We start from the raw sequence: 19,430 nt of genomic DNA, 5'->3' as shown, positions 1-19,430 counted from the left end.
GCTTTTTTCCTCTACAATAAAGTATTTTCGCCCAGATCGCTACAGCCCAGCCAGCCCAGAACCCCTACAAATACATCAGTGTTTATCTATTCCCTTTTACACTAATTTTAAAGGTGGTATCGGGCCGCTACCGCTCAAATCAGCTCTTACCCAAGTATCATGGAGGGTGTCCGTGGCAGGACAGGGAATACCGAAGAGGGGCATGGGGCATCCCGCATCCCGCATCCCGCCCTCGGTACCACCGCGTCCCCCCTCCGGTGCTCGGCGTTACGCACACGCTGCCGCGCAAATCCCGTTTCCCGCGGGAAAAGAGTGTGCCCGGCCTCGCCCCCACGCCCCGATTGGTGAAGCGCTCCTAGGGGGCGTGGCCAGAAGTCATATAAGGATCGTTCAGGGGGCGGGGCCTGCAGCGCCGCGGCTCAGGCCGTGCGGTGCGGAGCGTACGCAACCGCCGCTGCTAAGCGGCCCCCGCGGCCCTAGTGCCCGCCCGCCGGACCCCGCCGCCGCCCCAGCCCAGGTACGCTGCGATCAGTAGTGTAACCTCCGTGGAGGGGGGGAAACGGGGCGGCCTGAAGCAATTTTGGGGTGGGACGTTTGGGAGGGATCGACTCCAAGGATGTACCGAGTCGTTGTGGGGTGGAATTCAGGGGAAATGGCTCCGTGCCTCAGTTTCCCCACTAAGGATCACTGTATTAATGGGGACGCGGGTGCGTGGAGATGATTCTACAGAGGGATACCTAACAAGTGGGTGCATCATTAGAGCAGGGGAAGCCTTACCAGGAGCTGATGTTGGTGAGGGTGCTGGGTGCACCCCCGTCCGGATCACAGCCCATGTCGGTGCTCCGGATGGCGATGGGGCTCCGTGTCCTCCTACAGGTCCGGGACTTCGCCTGCCAGATGCTCCCGTTGGCTGGCTGAGCCGTCTTGGAGCTTGTTTGGAGAGGAACGAACCAGCTCATGGGGCATGGGAAGGGTCAGCATCTTGGCAGGAGGGTGCTTTGTGCCAGGAGGAGGAAAGCACTTCCCCAGCTCGGAACTGGGCCAGGGAGGGAATGTTCTGGCCCGTGCTGGAGGAGGCCTGCGCTGTGCTTGGTGGTGCAGGACAGGCGGGTTTGCCCCAGTTCGGGGTGGTGAGGTGCTGCTGGGAGCAGGATGGGACTGGAGTCCTTCACATGAGAACCCTCACGATGTGCCCCGGGCTAAACACTCCCTTGCTCCTTACGCAATCCCGGCCTGAGATTTCGTAACTCCCAACTGTTGATACAAGGAAGAGAGCTGGGTTTCTGCGAGGAAGTCAAACACCCGGCAGGGAAGGGGTTGGGGACGGTGCTGTGCAAACCTGCCAAGCCCCTGCTCTGTGCAAAGGGAAGTATTCTGCCTTTGCACATAGCGTTTGGCCAGAGCTCCAGAGCTGTGCATAGCACTGTGAGCACTATCCCCCATCCCCAGTGCAGTGCTGCTGTGCACCTCCCAAGAAGTCGTACTGGTACCATTTAAACTCTGCAGTAACGGCTGCCCCTTTGCTCCCTGGTTTTAGATCTGCACAAGATCCAAGATCCGGGACCATGGCATCCATCCCATCGAGCGGCTCGCTCATGGCCACACACAACTACTACAGAAGTAAGGATGGGTGCTGGGGTGGGCTGGGTGCTCAGGCAGGCTCAGGGTGATGTGGCTCCAGCAGGGATGAAGCCTTCAGATGACACCCCATAAGCGCTCCTTGCTGGGGAAGGGGGGCACCAGAAGCCACCCCCCTGTATTGGGACCTTCCTTTGGGGGCTCCTGCCCCATCATACCAGTGGAGATGGGGCTTGGAGTCTCCTTCCCTTGTCATTAAGGTTGTAGGTGAGGAGAGGTGATGATTTCAAATGTGTATGGGAATGAGCTGCAAAACCAGCCTGGGCAACGATACCTCTCCAGGGGAGAGACTTTCTGGTTTAATGGATTGCCTAAACCAGAGGGCATTAAAGTATTCCCCTTGAGCTGAAAGTAGTAACAGGATTCATGGAAGCACAGAATACCGGGTTGGAAGGGACCTCAAGGATCAAGGCTTGTAGCACTTGGACTAAAGCTGCACGAGTGCTGGGTTGAGGTGGTGATGAGACAGGAATGGCCACACCAAGGCTGAGGGTCGGTGCTGGCTCTGATGGCTGTGATTGCTCCACAGGGCGCCTGAGCTCCACATCCAGCAACAGCTCCTGCAGCAGCTCTGAGTACTCAGGGGAGGTCATCCCCCACCCCCCAGGTGAGTGCCACCATCCCAGCCCCATGCGAACCCCACTGAGCCTCTCCTATGGGATGATAGAATCCCAGGATGGTTTGGGTTGAAGGGACCTTAAAGCTCCATCAGGTTAAAGCCATTCCCCCGTGTCCTGTTCCTACAGGCCCCTGTCCAAAGCCCCTCTCCAGGTTTCCTGTAGCCCTTTCAGGCACTGGACCTGCTCTGAGGTCTTCCTGGAGCATCCTCAGAGCATATGTATGGGCTTCTCTGGACTCATTCCAACAGCTCCACATCCCTCTTACTTTGAGGGCCTCACAGCAAGAGGCCTCAGGATGACACTGGGGTAGGTGCTGGGGCTGCCCTAACCTGGACTTTCCCTTCCACTGTCCCCCAGGTCTGCCCAAATCTGATCCCGGTCACTGGTGGGCCAGTTTCTTCTTTGGGAAGGTGACTCACCCAGCCATGACAGCCGTGTCGGAGTCCCCGGAGAGGTGAGTGCTTTCCTAGGATGGAATAACATGGGAGCAACAGTGCAGCAACCCAGAGCAGATGGGAGCATCCCTAAGGTGCATCCTGACCCAACGGGTGCTTTCTTCATGCCCAGAGCACCTATCCCTTTGCTGCACAAACAAACACAGAGCACCAAAACACACCTTGGCATTGCCCTGACCCTCTCTGTGCTCTCTTACAGCCTGGGAGCGCTGCGGGTGACAACAGGACCAGTGGCCTGTGGCCTGGGGCCAGACCCTGAAGCAGGACGGAGGCACCACATGAGTGAGCCCAGCTCCGGGCCCTCGGTGTGAGCGGGTCGGTGCTGGGTGCTGTTCCCACACCGGCGGGCACATCCCCTTACCCCCCCATAGAGTAGGGTGGCTTCTGCAAGGCAAAGGTGCTGCTTTGTGATGGCAACAACCCCCTGAGGATTCCCACACCAGCCTTTCTACTCCTCAACGTAAGGATGCCCTTTCCCACACAGATGTGGTACCTTGTTTTACTTACCTTGCACTCACACAATGGCAACTAATAAAGTTGAGCAGCCTTTTAAACCGGTGTGGGTTGTTCTTCACCCGGGGTGGGAGAGCAGAGTGATGCTGTCAATGCTGGTGGGGTTGGACCCGCAGTGGCAGGGTCTGGTAATGTCAATGGTGCCCATGTGATGCGCTGGATGCGTGTGTGTTGGCATGTGAGCAAGCTCTGGCTGGCCTGGGGTGATGCTGTGAATGCCTCCCCCACCATTGCCTCCTTACTTGGCTGCACAGCCTGTCCCTGCTGGCACTGCCCTTGTTTTGCTCCTCAAGCACATTGAAGCCCTGCTCCGATGCCTTGTGGGGTGGGAATGAGTGTCTGGGACTGAGCTGGGTCTGGTCAGGGCTGTGGGAAGGATTTGGGTGCGGAATAACAAGGGAAGGAGATTGCAAGACCCATCTCCAGCTGATAAAATGGAGCAGGGGCTACCAAAGGAGCCCTTAATAATGAGGGGAGAGCTAAGGCTCGTTTCATGGGTCTGATGAGAGCCTGGAGCTCATGGTGCCGATGTCAGTGCCAGAGCACAGCAGGGCAATGTCCTGCAATGCCCTCAGTGGTGTTTTGGTTGATTTCTGCCTGGAATTAGTCAGCTTTGCCTGTTTGACCCTGCTGTGATTAGCCTGATAGCTGGGGAGGCTGCTTGATAAAGCACAGCGAAAACAAGAGCCTGCAGGTTCCTGCCTGCAAGGGGGCAAGGTCCCGAATTCCTGCTTGAGGTAAACAAGGTCGTGGCAGGGGCTGGTTTAAAGGTGCCAAATCTCCTGCCCTGGTCTGTTCTCAGCCCCAGCCTGAGATACGGGATGGGGACTGCGTGCTCTGGTGCTGCAGCCCAGATGGCAGCCGGGGGTTACAGCCTGAGAGAGCTGGGCTGGGGCAGCCTGGAGAAGAGAAGGCTCCTGAAGGGGAGACCTTAGAGCAGCTCCAGTGCCTAAAGGGGCTGCAGGAACCTGGAGAGGGGCTTGGGATAAGGGCCTGCAGGGACAGGGCAAGGGGAATGGCTTGAACCTGCCCGAGGGGAGACTGAGCTGAGCTCTTAGGCAGAAGCTCTTCCCTGTGAGGGTGCTGAGGCGCTGGCACAGGGTGCCCAGAGAAGCTGTGGCTCCCCCATCCCTGGCAGTGCTCAAGGCCAGGTTGGACACCGGGGCTTGGAGCAAGCTGCTCCAGTGGAAGGGGTCCCTGCCCATGGCAGGGGTTGGAGCTGGAGGAGCTTTGAGGTCCCTTCCACCCAAACCAGGCTGGGGTTCCACGATCTCCGAGTGATGACTTTGACTTTGTACCTGTGTGGGCAGGGGCAAAGGGCAAGGCTGTGCTCAGGCAGCTGCAGGAAACGTGGCTGCTCCGCTTTACACCCGTGCTGCAGAGGCATCCAGGGTCACATCCAGCTTTGCTCCTTGCTTCTGGTAGGGAAAAGCGTTGTGTTAGCTTTGCCCTGAGCTCTGTGGCTCCAGGTTGCGGTCCTTGTCCTCTGTGTCCCCTCCATCCTTAGGAGCAGCCAGGGCAGCACTGGGACGTCTGCTCCCCACTCTCTGTGTGCATCCAAAGGGAATGGCTCTGTGGGGGTCCCCAGGGCCAGCAGCCTTGGACACACGGGTTGGATCCATGGTTGGATCCGGTAGTGGCGGGTGCTGGGGTATGCATGGTTCTATATCACAGGAAGCACACGGCAGCCTTTAAAATGTCACAAAACACCTGAAAATCAAGCAAAACCCCCACTTTCTGAGTAAGACAAGAGGAGGCATTGGCTGGACCAGCAGACACCTTGTCCATGCCCCAGAGCCCTAGGATCCCTCAGGGAAGCAGCTGGGTCTCATCCGCTGCTGATTCCCAGCAGCAGTAGTAGGGTCTCGAGAGACAAACGTATTCCCTGCAAGCCTTCAGCATCACGGGCTGCAGATTGAAGTGTGGGCACACAGAGGTAAAGTCAATACTGCTCTATTTGCTTACTGGTCTCGTGATGGGAGTCCTCAGGCACCCAGGGGAAGGCTATAGCAGGGCAAAGGCACTAATCCTGCATCCCTGGCTCTTTCCTGTGATGCCACCAGCTTTATGCACCATACCCCTCCCTAAGCATCCCCCCTTATCATCAGCCTTGCTGTCGGAGGGGCAAGCACCCACCTCCCGTAGCACCAACCCATAGGGGCAGACTTCCCCCTCTCTGCTCCATGAGATCCCGTGTTTTCCCTGTTGAGTGACTCACATACTTGGGATTAAAGCAGCCGGTGCATTCCGCTCGCTTTCGGTCCCTGGTGCCACCCCGCTGACTCCTCCAAGAAATATTCCCTTTCATTGCCTGTTTTTGCTGCCTGGGGCCTTTCTCCCCCCACCCTCCAGCATTTTGCTTCCCCCTCACCCTTTCAAAGGCCAATGTGGGCCCTTATAAATAGAAACAAACTGTGCAGCACAAATGCATCGCGTTAGCCTGGCACTGATTTCAAATGCCAGCCTGAAACCAGAGCAGGCAAATGCCTCTACCAACAGCATTTGCAGCGCCCATTCCAGAGGGGTTTGGAAGGAACTGGGGCTCTGCCTTTGTGGGATGAATTTCCCCATAGCAGCTCTGATTTTGGGGGAAGCTGCAGTGTTCTGCCCAGGCTGGGATCCTCGGAGAAGATGAGGAAATCTGGGCACCCACCCCAAATCCATCTACTTTTAGTAAGCAATTTATGACTTAGAGGAATGCCAGAGCCCAGCAGACCATGCTGGAGGGTAAACCCAAGCAGCACGCCAGCTTTTAATGCAGCAGAGGAGGAAGGAAACGCTGCTGTGGGCAGCACCATGTCCCCTCTCCACACCACCCATTATGGTATTGCTACAGCAGATGAGGCGCTTTGGGATCTCATGTCTGATGGGGCCGGTGCCTCACAGTCTGAGGGCCCCCAGCCATGGACCACCCCATCACCCCACACTCCTCCTTCACCTCCCTCCTTAATTCTTAGCTCCATCTGGTGGCATCCAGACCTGCAAATTTAATATCTTTATGGCTGCAGCAAGCGTGTCCCTGCCCATCACCTCCTGGACATGGCTTTGGTCTTCAGGCCAAATGAGCTTGTTAGTAGGAAATCAGCATCCAAGCTGTGCCAGGCTGCCTTTCACCCCCAGCACATCGTGTTCCCGGCCACCCGAGCATCACTTGGCTTTGTACTGTAAGGGTGGTAAAGAGCAAAACACAGTGAAGCAATGGTTCATAGAATCATAGATGTTGGAAGGGTCCTTAAGGCTCCTCCAGCTCCAACCCCTGCCACGGGCAGGGACCCCTTCCACTGGAGCACCTTGCTCCAAGTCCCTGTGTCCAACCTGGCCTTGAGCACTGCCAGGGATGGGGCAGCCACAGCTTCTCTGGGTACCCTGTGCCAGCGCCTCAGCACCCTCACAGGGAAGAGCTTCTGCCTAAGAGCTCAGCTCCATCTCTCTTCTGGCAAGTTCAAGCCATTCCCCTTGGCCTGTTCCTTCTTCAGACACACACAGAGGTTTAATGCACTCAAGGATAAGCCAAAGAGACACGAGGGTGGTTCTATCTGTGGTTGCAGAAGTGGGACTGGTGGCAAACCACTGCTCTGTGGGCAGCGAGAGGAGCAGCACGGTGGGGGCAGAGCATCCAGCAACGGATGATGCACACACATTTATTGATGAACACACCAGACACACTACATGAAGCAGAGCCACAACTGAACACGACCTGCAAACCTTCACGTTGGCATGGGGAGCAGCAGGGACCTCCCACCCTACTGCCTGTATGACCATGTAAACTCTGGGTGATGCCTTCACTACCATGGGGCTTTTCCAGGCTGCCACACAGCCAAGCACTAGCAATGGGTTCTCCACCTCTCACTGCCTTTTCCCTTGGCCACATCCCTGCATCCTGACTGAGAGGGACCACAGTTCTGGGGGTGGAACATGCTTTCCTTGGAGCCCTGTCTGAGGGCAAACCAGAAGGAAGGAGCTTCTTGGCAAGAGCTGGCCTGGAGGAGCTTTGTGCAGGAAGGATGGTGGGGAAGGGTCCCTCAAGAGAGGGAGCTGAGCAGCCGTCTGTAGATGAAGCCCAGCTTCTCCCGCAGGGCCAGGAAGGTGGGACGCTCCTCCGTGTTGCCGCTCCAGCATTCCAGCATGATGCTGTAGATCTCGGGAGGGCAGGAGCTGGGCCGGGGCAGGCGGTACCCCCTGGTGATTTGCCGTACGGTTTCTTGGTTTGTCATCCCTGCAAGGAATAGGAGAAGATGCCCCTTGATCTGGTGTCCCCAAAGGATGCTCTGAAGGTACAACTACAATGGGCCAAGGTGTCAGCTTGTGCTGCTGTGATGTGGGCTTTGCCATGAGGCTGATAGAGAAGAGGCTATGGGAGATCATCCAGCCCATGCCTCCTTCCTGCAAGCACTGAGAATCCATTTTAGCAATCCCCAAAGAGGACAAGAAGTTGCTTATGCTCTAGGAGCTGCTTCCACATCCTGTGTGGAAAGGGCAATAGAACAACTCATGACATGTTGGCTTTCAGGGACCACGGGCAAGCTGACAAGCATGAGGGTGGAGTGGCACTGGAACCCTACCTTCATATGGAATCTGTCCATACGTGAAGACTTCATAGAGCAGAATCCCATAGGACCAGACATCGGATTTGAGGGAGTAGGTGCGGTAGTTGGCTGCCTCTGGGGCTGTCCATTTCACTGGGATCTTAGTGCTGCTGCTGGTGGAATAAATGTCATCCTGAAAAGCAACCAGAGATGGGTCATGAGGGATGGGGTAATGAACACAGCCTCTGCTTTTGTGGCTTTGAACTGGGACAGGGGATGGTGGCGGAATGGGATGCCCCATGGATGGGGCAGCTTGGTGGCCTGGGATGACAGGAGGGAGCACAGCATCCCACTGACTGACCTTGAGGAGCCGGGCAAGTCCAAAATCAGCAATCTTGCAGGTGAGCTCCTCTCCCACCAGGATGTTTCTGGCCGCCAGATCCCGGTGGACAATGTGCTTCTCCTCCAGGTACCTCATCCCATCCGCCACTTGGCAGGCGATGTTGAGCAGGTGAGAGGTGCCCAGGGACTTCCCTTCAGGACCTGTTAACAGAGATGAACCCAGCACTGGGGGCAATGAAACAACATCTATTTTGGGTGTTCTGGTTTGGAAGGAGACCTGGTCCCATGTCACCATCCCAGGGGAACATGTAAAACCTCCACATGGAGGTCGTGCCTAAACATCATGGTAGTCCAGCATGGGAAGTTCAACACAACCATGTGCTCCTAAGGAATGGGACTGATGTGAGCTCTGAAGAGCACCCTGTGCTACTGTGACGATGGAGACGTCCATGGCTTGTTCACAGCTAAAGGTGACCTTCTACCATGCAAATCTCCAGCCAAGCCTCTCAACTTGTCCTACCTGTGAGCTCCAGCTCCTCCAGTACCAGATGCTGCTGGAGCCCCAACCAAAAACAAGGTCAGTGTGGAGGAGGAGGAGGGTACCAGTCGAAAAACAGGTCTTGGTGGGAAGCGGTTTGTCTTGTTTCCCTTCAAGACTGATTACTGGGTCAGGAAAAGAAAGGCCAAGAAAAATAAACTGATGCCTGAGTGGACCATGGCCTGGTACTAGCTCTGCATAATGAACACAACCATGATGCCAGCTCAGGTTTGGCTATTTCAGTCATAACAAAGCCAAGAGTTGCCCAAGCACAGCAGAGGGGTCTCAGTGCACTGGTGGGAGCTGGCAGATCATGGGTGGATGGAGAAGGAGGGATGAAGGTCCCTATCAACATGCTTGGGCCCCAACGGACTGATACAGACCCAGCCCACACGGTCACCAAAAGGATCACATCAGACTGGGTCTTTGGGTGTTAAAGTCACCCAAGATATCTCCACCAAGCATCCGTGGATTGCTCTGCATTACCACACAGGACTGAGACCAAGGTTGCTCTTAGGCTCACCCTTGGGTTTGTCAGGCTAATCTGGGACATGGAAAGCACCCACTGCCCCAAGACCCTGCTCCCCATGGTGGGGGTACTCACTGTTGAGGTAGGTGTGGAGGTTGCCTTTCCGCATGAGCTCAGTGATGATGTACACAGGCTCATCCAGCGAGCACACAGCGTGCAGCTGGATCAGCTTCTCATGCCTCAGGCGCTTCAGGTTCTGGATCTCCTTAGTGAAGTCTTCTGCCTTCATGTCAGCTGGGGGACAAAGCCAATATCACTGTTGTGAGCTGCTTTCTCATGTGGATGTTAGGAGCTCACCATGTCCAACTATGAGGTATGAGGACCTTTTTCCTAATTATAGCCCACCATTGCTTTCAAAGTTGATGTCTGCATATCCTGTGTCTCAGATCCAACACCCAAGAGATGTTTTCCCATCAGGATCCCATTTTCAGGATCACTGTCCCATCAGAGCACAAACCATTTGATTTGATTTGACTTGATATGACTTATCACAAACCCACTAGATTAAGCCATTTTATAAACAGGATCATAGAACCCCAGCCTGGTTTGGGTTGGAAGGGACCTTAAATATCATCCAGCTCCAACCCCTGCCACCAGCAGGGACACCTTCCACTAGACCTTGCTCAAAGCTCCATCCAACCTAGTATCCAAGGTGTAGCCCAAGCTTAGGTGGGTCCAGTGGCTACCTGCCAGGTCCTACCACAGTTCACTTGATAAGACATGGGGACCAAGAAGACTGGGAAACAGAAGGAGTGACCAATGGGTCACAGTGAACAAGAGCCCCATTTGGCCACTGTTGACATCTCCTCCTTCACCTACCTTTAATGATCTTGATGGCCACCGGCACTGTGTTCCTCCACAGCCCTTCCCACACCTCTCCAAAGTATCCCTCTCCCAGCTTCCTCCGCAGGGTGAACTCCCAGCGTGGGCGCTCCCAGCCATCCCTCTCGGGGGGGGTCTGCAAACATGGACATCGGGTGCTCGGACCAGCCAGCCCCAGGACCTGCTGGTGGAGCCTGCACCAGCTTCTGGTGCCCACGGTGGCATTGAGGAGCGAGCAGGACACGGTGCTCCACCCCCTGCATTGCACTGGGACTGCTTTTCCCTCTCTTAAATGTTCATTGGGGGCACAGGATGTGGGGCACCCTCTGCGTTAGCTCTGCTCTCAGCCAAGTCTGCAAGGGAGGAGATCTTCAGAGCCTACATGAAACATCAGCAATTCAAGTCATAATTCACTCCTCATTAGACTTCAAATATGGCTTTTCTCCATTTCCACCAATAAATAATAACGAGTAAATGAATATTACTGCACGTTATAGCTGATTTAGACTCCAGCTCATTAAGCATTTCTTTTATCTTATAACTTTCCATTTCCCTCTCGCATTATTCACCTGTTTAACTGTTATTTCCAAGTCATAATCAGTGGATGGAATTCTAATCAGGAAATGAGTCAGCAATTTGGGATTAATACTCTCATCAGATTTATGAGTGCCATGCTAATTGACATGAAAGCTATATAAAAGCAATGTGGTTTTATTATAGTTTAGGAAAAAGAACTGGAAGTGTGGGTTTGTCCAGATTCAGTACTGAAGGGATTTGTAAAAATGTGCTTTCTTGTCTTTGAGATGGAGAAGACGTTGCCTTTTGGCTGGTCAGAAACACATACAAATGCCATGCCTGGATTTAACATGGCTGATAAAAGGTGGCAGCTATACTAAGGGTATAATTTAAACTTGGCTTCATAAAGCTCAAACCCCAAATGGATAGACTGATTATACCTATTTTTCCCTAATTTCCCCTATTTCCATCCCGGGGCCCTTGGCCGAGCTTTGCCATTGCCATACACACCGCAGGGCTGCAGGGCTGCAGCAAGGGGCTCTGGATGACCTTCCAGTGCTCCGTGTAGAAGGCGAGGAGCTCCTCCATGTCGGGGAAGGGATGTCCCTTCTGGATGTAGAGGCTGCCCCCCGGGCTCTTGCAGATTCGGAAGTGGCTGACCTTCGTGTGGTTGCGCACTGCAGGGAAGAACAGGAACGGGAAAATCATCTCGTGCCATCTCCAGTCCCTTCCCAGCTCCCTGCTGACCCTCACCCTCTCTCATATCCACGCACCTACTCTATTAATTCACTCTAAAGCAACACAACTTACCCTTGTTGTGTTACACCCCACTCCACATCATCCCATTTGCTCCCAGCTCCTGGCTCAGGAGATTCCTGTCCATAGGCAACCAGGGCTTGTTTGTGCCAAAGAATCACAGAATAGTTAGGGTTGGAAAGGACCTTAAGATCATCCAGTTCCAACCCCCTGCCATGGGCAGGGACACCTCACACTAAACCATTTCACCCAAGGCTCTGTCCAACCTGGCCTTGAACACTGCCAGGGATGGAGCATTCACAAGCTCCCTGGGCAACCCATTCCAGTGCCTCACCACCCTCACAGTAAAGAACTTCCTCCTTATATCCAACCTAAACTTCCCCTGTTTAAGTTTGAACCCATTGCTCCTTGTCCTGTCACTACAGTCCCTAACAAAGAGTCCCTCTCCAGCATCCCTATAGGCCCCCTTCAGATACTGGAAGGCTGCTATGAGAAAGATGCTATGAGAGATGATGCTTTATTAACGGAACTAATCCCTAGTAGACAGACCCTTTATTGCTGTTTGGGGTGGACCTCCACAGCCTTGGGGACCGATGCGTGGATGTGGGGTCCACTGTGAACATTGACACGGATCAAACCAGGCTCCAACAGCGCTGCCTGGTCTGAGCCCCCTGAATTCAGACAGGTGTGTGGGAGCAGCCTAGCCCCTGCTATTCTGCAGTCACAGCATATTTTCAGACAACTCTCAGCTGACAAAAGCCGCTGGAATGAAACCCTGGGAGTTGGTGCCACAAAACCATCATTAACCCGCTGTGATTTGTTTATGGCTTTCCTACCCTGGACAGGAGCAATGGACTTTCCTTGGCCGCAGTAATTCAGCAATCCATACCTGCATCCCTTAGCTTTCCCCACGCTTTAACAAGCTGTCAAGTCGCCTTAACAAGATGCTGTAAGGTGCTTTGAGCATATTTCCGTGTTTTTCACCCTGCGCTGACCAAGCCAGGAGCTGCCCTAGGGAACAGCTGCTTCCTTTTTCCCTGTGCTAATTCGCTCTGGATAATTGCCATAAAATTACCTGAGAGAGAGTATTCGCCCTTGCTGCTCTCGCTGTCCCGGACAAGGAAGGAGCCATGCTGGTTGGGAGGTGAAAGGAGGAGCTGCTCCGCTTCGTTTCGGCTGATCTTGCTGAAGTACCAGCTAAGGGGAAGAGTAGAGGGCTTAGTGTGGGGCAAAGAGATAGTGCATGGACAGGGCTGCATCCACATTAAGGGCTCCAGCATCCTCTGAGCCAGGGATGGGAGGGAGCAGCTCCCTACCACCATTTGCTCAAGCCTGCTTGGATGGAATAGGTTTAGTAGGTCCTGATTGCATTTTTATGCAGCTTGTTACCTGCAATTGGTTTCCTCCAGCTGTGTTTGCTCACCACCGTATGGAGCTGCCCAGGTCTCAGCTGCATCCCAAAGTCAGTGCTGACATCCCAAAACCTGGGCTGACAGCATGCCCTTAATGGAAACACCAACCACCATCTGCTGCATAGAGGATGCTCCAGTGGGGTTGCACCCATGTGTCCCGCTACAAGAGCAACAGCTATGCTGTGTGCTTCTTGACCTGCAGCTCCTGGACACAACCAGCTCTCAGAGCCCAGGAGCAATGAAAACATCACTGGGAGCTGCCTTTTGCTGCTCCAAGGATCCAGCCAAGACCCTCTCCTGTGCCTCATCAGCTCTGACACTTGTCACTGAATCTCCAGCATGAAAAAGCAGGATGGGTCCTGACTCAACAGGATTCATAGGAACACTGGGAAGAGGCTGCCTTATAGAATTCCCAGCCTGGTTTGTGTTGAAGGGACCTTAAAGCTCCTCCAGCTCCAGCCCCTGCCACGGGCAGGGACCCCTTCCACTGGAGCAGCTTGCTCCAAGCCCCTGTGTCCAACCTGGCCTTGAGCACTGCCAGGGATGGGGCAGCCACAGCTTCTCTGGGCACCCTGTGCCAGCGCCTCAGCACCCTCACAGGGAAGAGCTTCTGCCTAAGAGCTCAGCTCAGTCTCCCCTCGGGCAGGTTCAAGCCATTCCCCTTGGCCTGTCCCTTCATCCAGCCTAAGCACAGCCAGGACGCGAGCAGCTGAAGGTTTCATCATTACCTGGGATCACCAGCGTCTGCGAAGCTGAGCAGGAAATTACACGGTGATGGGGTTAGAGCAGCTGAGCAAATGAGCACCCGGCTCCGACCTGCGGCTCCGCGCAGTCTGTGTGCTCCCGGCTCCCCCCGGCTGCGGAGCCGAACGTTTGCTGCCCTCCTGCACCGCGGCATTGCCCTTGCCCTGTCCTCGGGATGGGGCTGGGTTATGCACACACGCTCAGCGACAGCCTGCCCAATTGCTCTGTGCAATGGGATGAAAGCAGCGAGCTAACTCCATGGTCCTCACTGCTGTGATCCCAGTACAGTCCAAACCAGACTGGATCTGCCTTTCCCCAAAGCACATGCAGGGAGGGGACAGAGGGAGGGTCTCCCGCATCCCACTGACTGCAGTCACGGCCCCTGCACATCAGGGCCCTTTTCCAGGCTCCTCCTATTCCTTTCCTTCACCCCCGCTCCCGGGAAGCCCAGGGAGAGCACCGGGATGGTTCTGCAGGGTGATTACACCCGCCCCATCCCATCCCTTGCGTGAGTCAGGGCCTGGAGCACAGGGAGCAGCCGTGTCTTGGGGCGCTTTCTCTAGCGTGTCAGGACCAGGTTGCTTTATGCAACGATGAGCCTGGGCTTTCCCCAGCGGAGGGCGGGCTGACACGTCAACCCGAGCTCCGTGTCCCATGGGAGGCACCCGACAGGGGAACCCCCGGCCCTGGATGAGCTGGAGCCGGGCAGCAGCACCACCATGGCTCGGTCCTACGGAGCTTCCCAGCAGGTCCCAACCCAAACTGCTTCTCCCTGCACGCTAAGGCCCTTCAGAGCTGGCAGGGCTCAGGTACAAGCTTCTCTTCTCCCCCTTTAATGCACAGCAAGAGGGAAAGGAGTCGTGGCAAGCAGGGGCCTATGTATTCAGCACTGCAGCTGCACCCGTGCACAGCATCACACTGCACCCCAGCACAGAGCTACCCCATCCTTTGTGAGGGTGATAAACCCAGGAATGGGTATCAGCATCTCTGCCCCTTGGTGCACCCCCAACCCTTGCTTGCTGTGCTCAATACCTCCACCCCACTGCTATGAGCTGCAGGAGCAGAGATGCCCAGGGGGGAGCAGATCCCTACTCAGCCCCACCACCACTGATGGCAAGAGCCAGGGACAAGGAGCTCATGCTCCTCCTGTCACAGAGGATGAGCACAACATTCCCTGGGCAGGAACACGTTACCATGGTCCAGCCTCCATCCCCCTGCAGTTCCAGAGCATCGGATACTTACGGTCGATGAGCAGAGGTGCCCTGGCTGAGGTTGGCCACGTAGGCAGCAGGGACATAGCCCATGGCCGGCTCCCCCAGCAGCCGCCGGGCAAACACATACTCTCCTTCTTCTCTGAGGACACGCAGTTTGTCCCCTGCGCTTACACTCAGTTCCTCCTCACTCCGGGCTGTGAAAGCGTATAAAGCGATGAAAAGAGAGGACTTGGGGATGAAGGGAATGGAATTCGGCTCCGAGTGCAGTGAAACGGAATCGGAACCGAGATACCCCAGCGAGCAGCTCTCCGACACAGAGCGGGGACGGAGCTTGTTCCAGAAGGATGTCAGGAAGGTCAAACGCTTCCGGACAAACTGCTCCATCCCTGGAGGAGGCGGTGGATGCGGTGGTCTACGCCACCGTGCTTCCCGATGCCGTTGGATAGGGCGATCCCGGGCTCATGCTGCCGGCCGGGCAGCTCATGCCGCCGTCCCGCGTCCCTGGCGCGTGTCTGGGCGCTTGCCGGCACTTCCCAGAGAACTTCCTATTCCTGAAAGTGAAACTGGTTGTTCTGGTGGGACGAGTCTGCAGGCGGGAGGCCCACGCTCAGACCCACGGGCACATCTGGGAGCCGGGCACAGCTGGAGCCGCACTCGCTGCTCTCCAAGAGGGAGCAAGAAGGCTTCTGCTTGCTCTTTAATTACTGCTGTGAAGCTCTCCTGCTTGTTACCGCAGCGCTGGTAAACACAGCTCTCTGCTCTTCAAGCAGCTCTTGTGACAAGTGGCTGACTCCAGTTAATAGTCTTGATCTCACTTGTGTGGGAGGGTTTGGGTTGGTTTTGTTTTCCATAGGAAAATAACTGCATCCACAAGTGTGCGAGAGTTCAAACGGAAGTGAGGGAATAACCTTAGAAAAGAGGTGGTTTGGATCGTCGTTGGGTGGATCGTGTGGGGGTTGTAACATAATCCTTTTCCTTTTTGGTCTGCAGCAACCTCCCAGAGTTACCCTGCTAGTGCATTTACCTCCCCCCATTAATTCCCCATTGCAAGAACCCACTTCCCAGATCCAACAGGATCTGGTGCTTGCTCAGCCTCCAGCAGAGATGTGCCCCTCTCAGCATTAGGAGGTCCTTGTGTGATCCGCCAAAGGATGGAGATTTTCACCTTGCACATGCACTTTAAGCCACATGAAGATGCTGCTCTCAGAGCAATTCCAGCTCCAGCCCCCCCCCAGCCCCTGCCTGGGTTTTGTCATTTAACTGTTCTATCTAATTAGAGGGAGTTCTGTGCCTGGCAACCCCGCTCCTGGCCTTGAGCCCATTGTTTCCATCCTCCTCTGGTTATAACTGGTCTGGGTGGCTTCATTTTGGGTGTGCAGCTGGGTTTTCAAAGAGGCTGCTTAGAAAGAAAGATAATGGCAAATCAATGGTAAAGATCTAAGCTGCAGATTGAAGACCAAACCCGGACCCATCCCTGGGTCAGCAGCTCGATGTGCCCCACGATGCCCAAACAACCTGCAAAAGCTGGATTTCAATACGTGGTTTGGGATCAACTCTTTCTTTCCTCTCTCCCAGGCAGAGGGCAGGAGTACACAGCGCTCCATGAGCATGCCCCACACGTTGCTGCACAGATGGGAGCTAGGGATAAAGGGAATCTTCAGTGAAACACCTACTCCTTACTTACCAAATCACACCTGCATTATCCATAGGATAATTCCACCAAGGTCTTCTCCCACCTGATGGGGAACGTCCTGCAATTTGTCTGGGTGGTTTTCCCACTTCAGCATGGGGAGGGGAACAGAGGATGGAGCACAGAAGGGTTTTACAACACACAGAATCATAGAATAGTTCGGGTTGGAAAGGACCTTACGATCATCCAGTTCCAAACCCCCTGCCATAGGCAGGGACACCTCACACTAAACCATATCACCCAAGGCCTCGTCCAACCTGGCCTTGAACACTGCCAAGGATGGAGCATTCACAACCTCCCTGAGCAACCCATTCCAGTGCCTCACCACCCTCACAGGAAAGAACTTCTTCCTTATATCCAATCTAAACTTCCCCTGTTTAAGTTTTAACCCATTCCCCCTTGTCCTATCACTACAGTCCCTAGTGAAGAGTCCCTCCCCAGCGTCCCTATAGGCCCCCTTCAGATACTGGAAGGCTGCTATGAGGTCTCCATGCAGCCTTCTCTTCTCCAGGCTGAACAGCCCCAACTTTCTCAGCCTATCTTCATACATGGGGAAGGGACATCCCAACTGCTGTCCTTGTGCAGCGCTTCCAACAGGTCTGCTCTTCACGTCATGCTCCATCAGGAGGAAAACTAAGCAGGGCTGCGTGGTTTGCATTTAGAGATTATCTGATCAGATCAAGCACCGAACATTTACGCCTTACTGCTTTGAATGAGGACTTGGTAAACTCCTGGTTTGCAGGAGGAGATTAGAGCCTGATTTACCTTTACTGACCTTTGCCAAGTTCTCTAGTGGTACAAGAGATAGACAAGTGCAGCCGATTTAGAACACGCAAAGCTTCAGATCTTGATTTGCACCTAAATGAAAGAGTACTTCAAAATGACAAACATCCCTGAGGACTAAATACTGCCTCTGAGCTGAACGTCCCAGACATGCATAACACACGTTCATCACTGCAAGCCTGCGTCTGCATAGGACACACACAGAGCCCAGAACCCCACGCTGGGAAATAGCTGATAAATCACAACCTTTATTTTCTATTCCTTTTTATTTCCTATTCAGTTCCAGGAGCATCCCTGCTGCTTTGTAGCCCTTTGGTACTATAAAACACCTAAAAATAAAACAGAAGAAAAGAAAAAGCATGTTCATAACAGTTTCTGGTCCTTGCAGTGTGGGAAGGTAGGTAGGAGGATGCAGAAGTGAGGATAAGGGTGGCACAGATATCTGATGGATCAAGTATTTTCCCTTTAGTCCCTCTAACCAGCTTATAAGGATGTATTAAACCCACCCTGCCCACAGATGTGGGGCTCTGGTGGATACACAGGGACTTCAGATCTAGCACCACTAAAAAGCACCTTCAAAGAGCAATAGAAGCAGAGGACCTGTTCAGAGGAGCTGGTGACATAGTCTTGGCTTAGTTGCAGAGCTCCTGGGAGTGCTAGACACAAACAGCACTTTGCATTCATCTGTGTGTCACGCACTGCACATCGTGTTCTCCTGCACTGACAGAAACCAGCAGCTCCCCTCCACTAATGAGAGTGCCCATTACATGGAATTATTGGAGGTTCTGTTCCAGGTCCTGTTACATTTACGCTCAAAATATGTCTTCCAGCAAAGAGACTTTTTTTCTGGGGGGGGGGGGGAGCCCCATAAATACAACATAAATCCCAAATGGGGCAGAAAGTTGGAGAATGTGGGTCATGCCAAGGAGAATGTTTTTAGGCATTTAATAGCAGGTCACTTGCAGGGTCATATAACTGAAGATGTCACTCATCACCCAATGGCTGGTGATGTGCCATGGCTTATAGTGAGTGTCCGTGGTCTGCTGGTTCTTCCATCCCATCCTGGAGCACTCGAACACCCAGGAGACTTCCCAGACCTTGGGTTCACCTCACTGCTGCTGGCAGGGACTGCCCAAACAGTGCTTGCCACGGCCCTGAGGTTCCTCTTGCTCTTTCCATTGGCGTGAGGAGATGGCTGCGGGTTTGCTTTGGCTTTCATCTTTATTTAATTCTATTTGTTCTCTCTAGGCTTCTCCAGACACTTCCTGGCACCACAGAGAAAGGTTTTGCCTCTTAATGAATTGTTTCAGTTGGGTGCCCATAGGACACTTCAGACAGGAGTGGTGGATGACGACAGCATTGCGTGGGATGAGGAGAGCAGAACAGTGCTAAAGCAGCTCCGGTTGTTCTCCATTTCTTGGGAACTGTAGAAGAAAGTGGCATCAAATCACAACCAAATAGGGCAGAGCTCATCCAAAGGGCTGTTGGGAGGTCCAGGAGTATCCAAGGAGTGAGGGGCTTCCAGGCAGTCAGTGCAGAGGGGTCAATACAGGCAGGAGTACGGCTGTCCTGGGACAGGGAGTGGTACAGGAGGTGTGAGAGGAGGCAGAGCATCGTGGGGACTCACACTGCTGTTTCTGAGCCCTGTAGGAGTGCATTGGACTGGGTGGTGGAGAGCAGGAGTGCAGGCCACAGGGCACCTGAAATGGCACAAGAAAGCAGATAATCTCTATGGGAGGCAGCAAGAGTCACAGTGAGCTCTTTGTACAGTGCCTGGCAGGTTTGGGGCATGTGTGACCAGAGCATGAAAGCAACCATGGCCACAGCCCTTTAAATCCACAGAGATGCTTTTCAGAGACCCTGTAAACCCTAAAGTGCTCTTCATGGACCTGAAATGATGGCAAGGAAAAGCCAACTCATGTGTTACACTGCAATTTATGTTGAATTTCTGAAGGGGAATTGCTATTTGGAAAATCTATAAGGACCAACAACAGACCACATCAGATTGGAAATCACTGTGGCCAGCCCACAGGCTTCCCATCCTGCCTTCTGTTGAGATTATCAGCACACACCAGCCTTTGCTTGCCCTATCCTGTAATCTAACTTGCAGAGGATGCTCCCCCTAGGACAGACTGCCTGGCAGAACAACACTTCTCCTCTGTTCCCATCCCTGGAGTAATCATTTCAACACATGAAAACCATCACACACCTCCTCCAGACTGGCAGGTGCCAGCGAGTTGTTCAACCTCTCTTGAAAGGCCTCATCTCCATGGAAAAGCAGGCTAAGAGAGCTCAGTCTGTGCTCTGTGCCCCTAAACACCAAGGGCCAGAG

The 19,430-nt window shown here is 54.1% G+C and overlaps 3 protein-coding genes across 4 annotated transcripts in view; 1 reads left to right on the top strand and 2 right to left on the bottom strand.

Annotated features, from left to right (window-relative positions):
* The first annotated feature begins 365 nt into the window (after positions 1 to 365).
* On the top strand, positions 366 to 3,267 carry PPDPF (pancreatic progenitor cell differentiation and proliferation factor). Its single transcript, XM_061361516.1, has 5 exons — positions 366 to 517; positions 1,538 to 1,620; positions 2,168 to 2,245; positions 2,616 to 2,712; positions 2,913 to 3,267. Exons 2-5 carry the CDS (start codon positions 1,566 to 1,568, stop codon positions 3,022 to 3,024), a joined length of 342 nt encoding a protein of 113 aa, XP_061217500.1. The 5' UTR covers positions 366 to 517; positions 1,538 to 1,565; the 3' UTR covers positions 3,025 to 3,267.
* Positions 3,268 to 6,829: 3,562 nt separating this feature from the next.
* LOC133216636 (tyrosine-protein kinase Srms-like) lies at positions 6,830 to 16,448 on the bottom strand. Its single transcript, XM_061361512.1, has 8 exons — positions 14,654 to 16,448; positions 12,331 to 12,452; positions 11,010 to 11,176; positions 9,981 to 10,119; positions 9,237 to 9,395; positions 8,114 to 8,295; positions 7,789 to 7,945; positions 6,830 to 7,442 (listed from the first exon to the last, which is right to left on the bottom strand). The coding sequence occupies exons 1-8, from the start codon at positions 15,007 to 15,009 to the stop codon at positions 7,249 to 7,251; spliced, it is 1,476 nt and encodes a 491-aa protein (XP_061217496.1). The 5' UTR covers positions 15,010 to 16,448; the 3' UTR covers positions 6,830 to 7,248.
* A 1,535-nt stretch (positions 16,449 to 17,983) lies between these two features.
* The window catches only part of LOC133216637 (peroxidasin homolog), a 41,431-nt gene continuing 39,984 nt past the window's right edge, over positions 17,984 to 19,430 (bottom strand). For both annotated transcript variants that reach the window (XM_061361513.1, XM_061361515.1), the window contains one exon: positions 17,984 to 18,798. The gene's annotated coding sequence lies outside the window, so the exon portion shown is untranslated. The remainder of the gene's footprint in view (positions 18,799 to 19,430) is intronic.

This window comes from Neopsephotus bourkii, unplaced genomic scaffold (assembly GCF_033783945.1).
Source record: "Neopsephotus bourkii isolate Nb327-2 ecotype Australia unplaced genomic scaffold, CSIRO-AGI_Nbou_v1 NB_1060, whole genome shotgun sequence".
NCBI classification, from domain to species: Eukaryota; Metazoa; Chordata; class Aves; order Psittaciformes; family Psittacidae; genus Neopsephotus; species Neopsephotus bourkii.
This window is presented reverse-complemented; position numbering and strand designations above follow the sequence as displayed.

Bases quoted from the DNA above. Each gene is read 5' to 3' on its own strand.
- PPDPF (XM_061361516.1), top strand. From the start codon at position 1,566: ATGGCATCCATCCCATCGAGCGGCTCGCTCATGGCCACACACAACTAC. The intron at 1,621-2,167 runs GTAAGGATGGGT...ATTGCTCCACAG, and splicing joins CACACACAACTACTACAGAA to GGCGCCTGAGCTCCACATCC. The intron at 2,713-2,912 runs GTGAGTGCTTTC...GCTCTCTTACAG, and splicing joins GTGTCGGAGTCCCCGGAGAG to CCTGGGAGCGCTGCGGGTGA.
- LOC133216636 (XM_061361512.1), bottom strand. From the start codon at position 15,009: ATGGAGCAGTTTGTCCGGAAGCGTTTGACCTTCCTGACATCCTTCTGG. The intron at 12,453-14,653 runs GTAAGTATCCGA...TCTTCCCCTTAG, and splicing joins GGCACCTCTGCTCATCGACC to CTGGTACTTCAGCAAGATCA. The intron at 7,443-7,788 runs GTAGGGTTCCAG...TATTCCTTGCAG, and splicing joins TGGACAGATTCCATATGAAG to GGATGACAAACCAAGAAACC.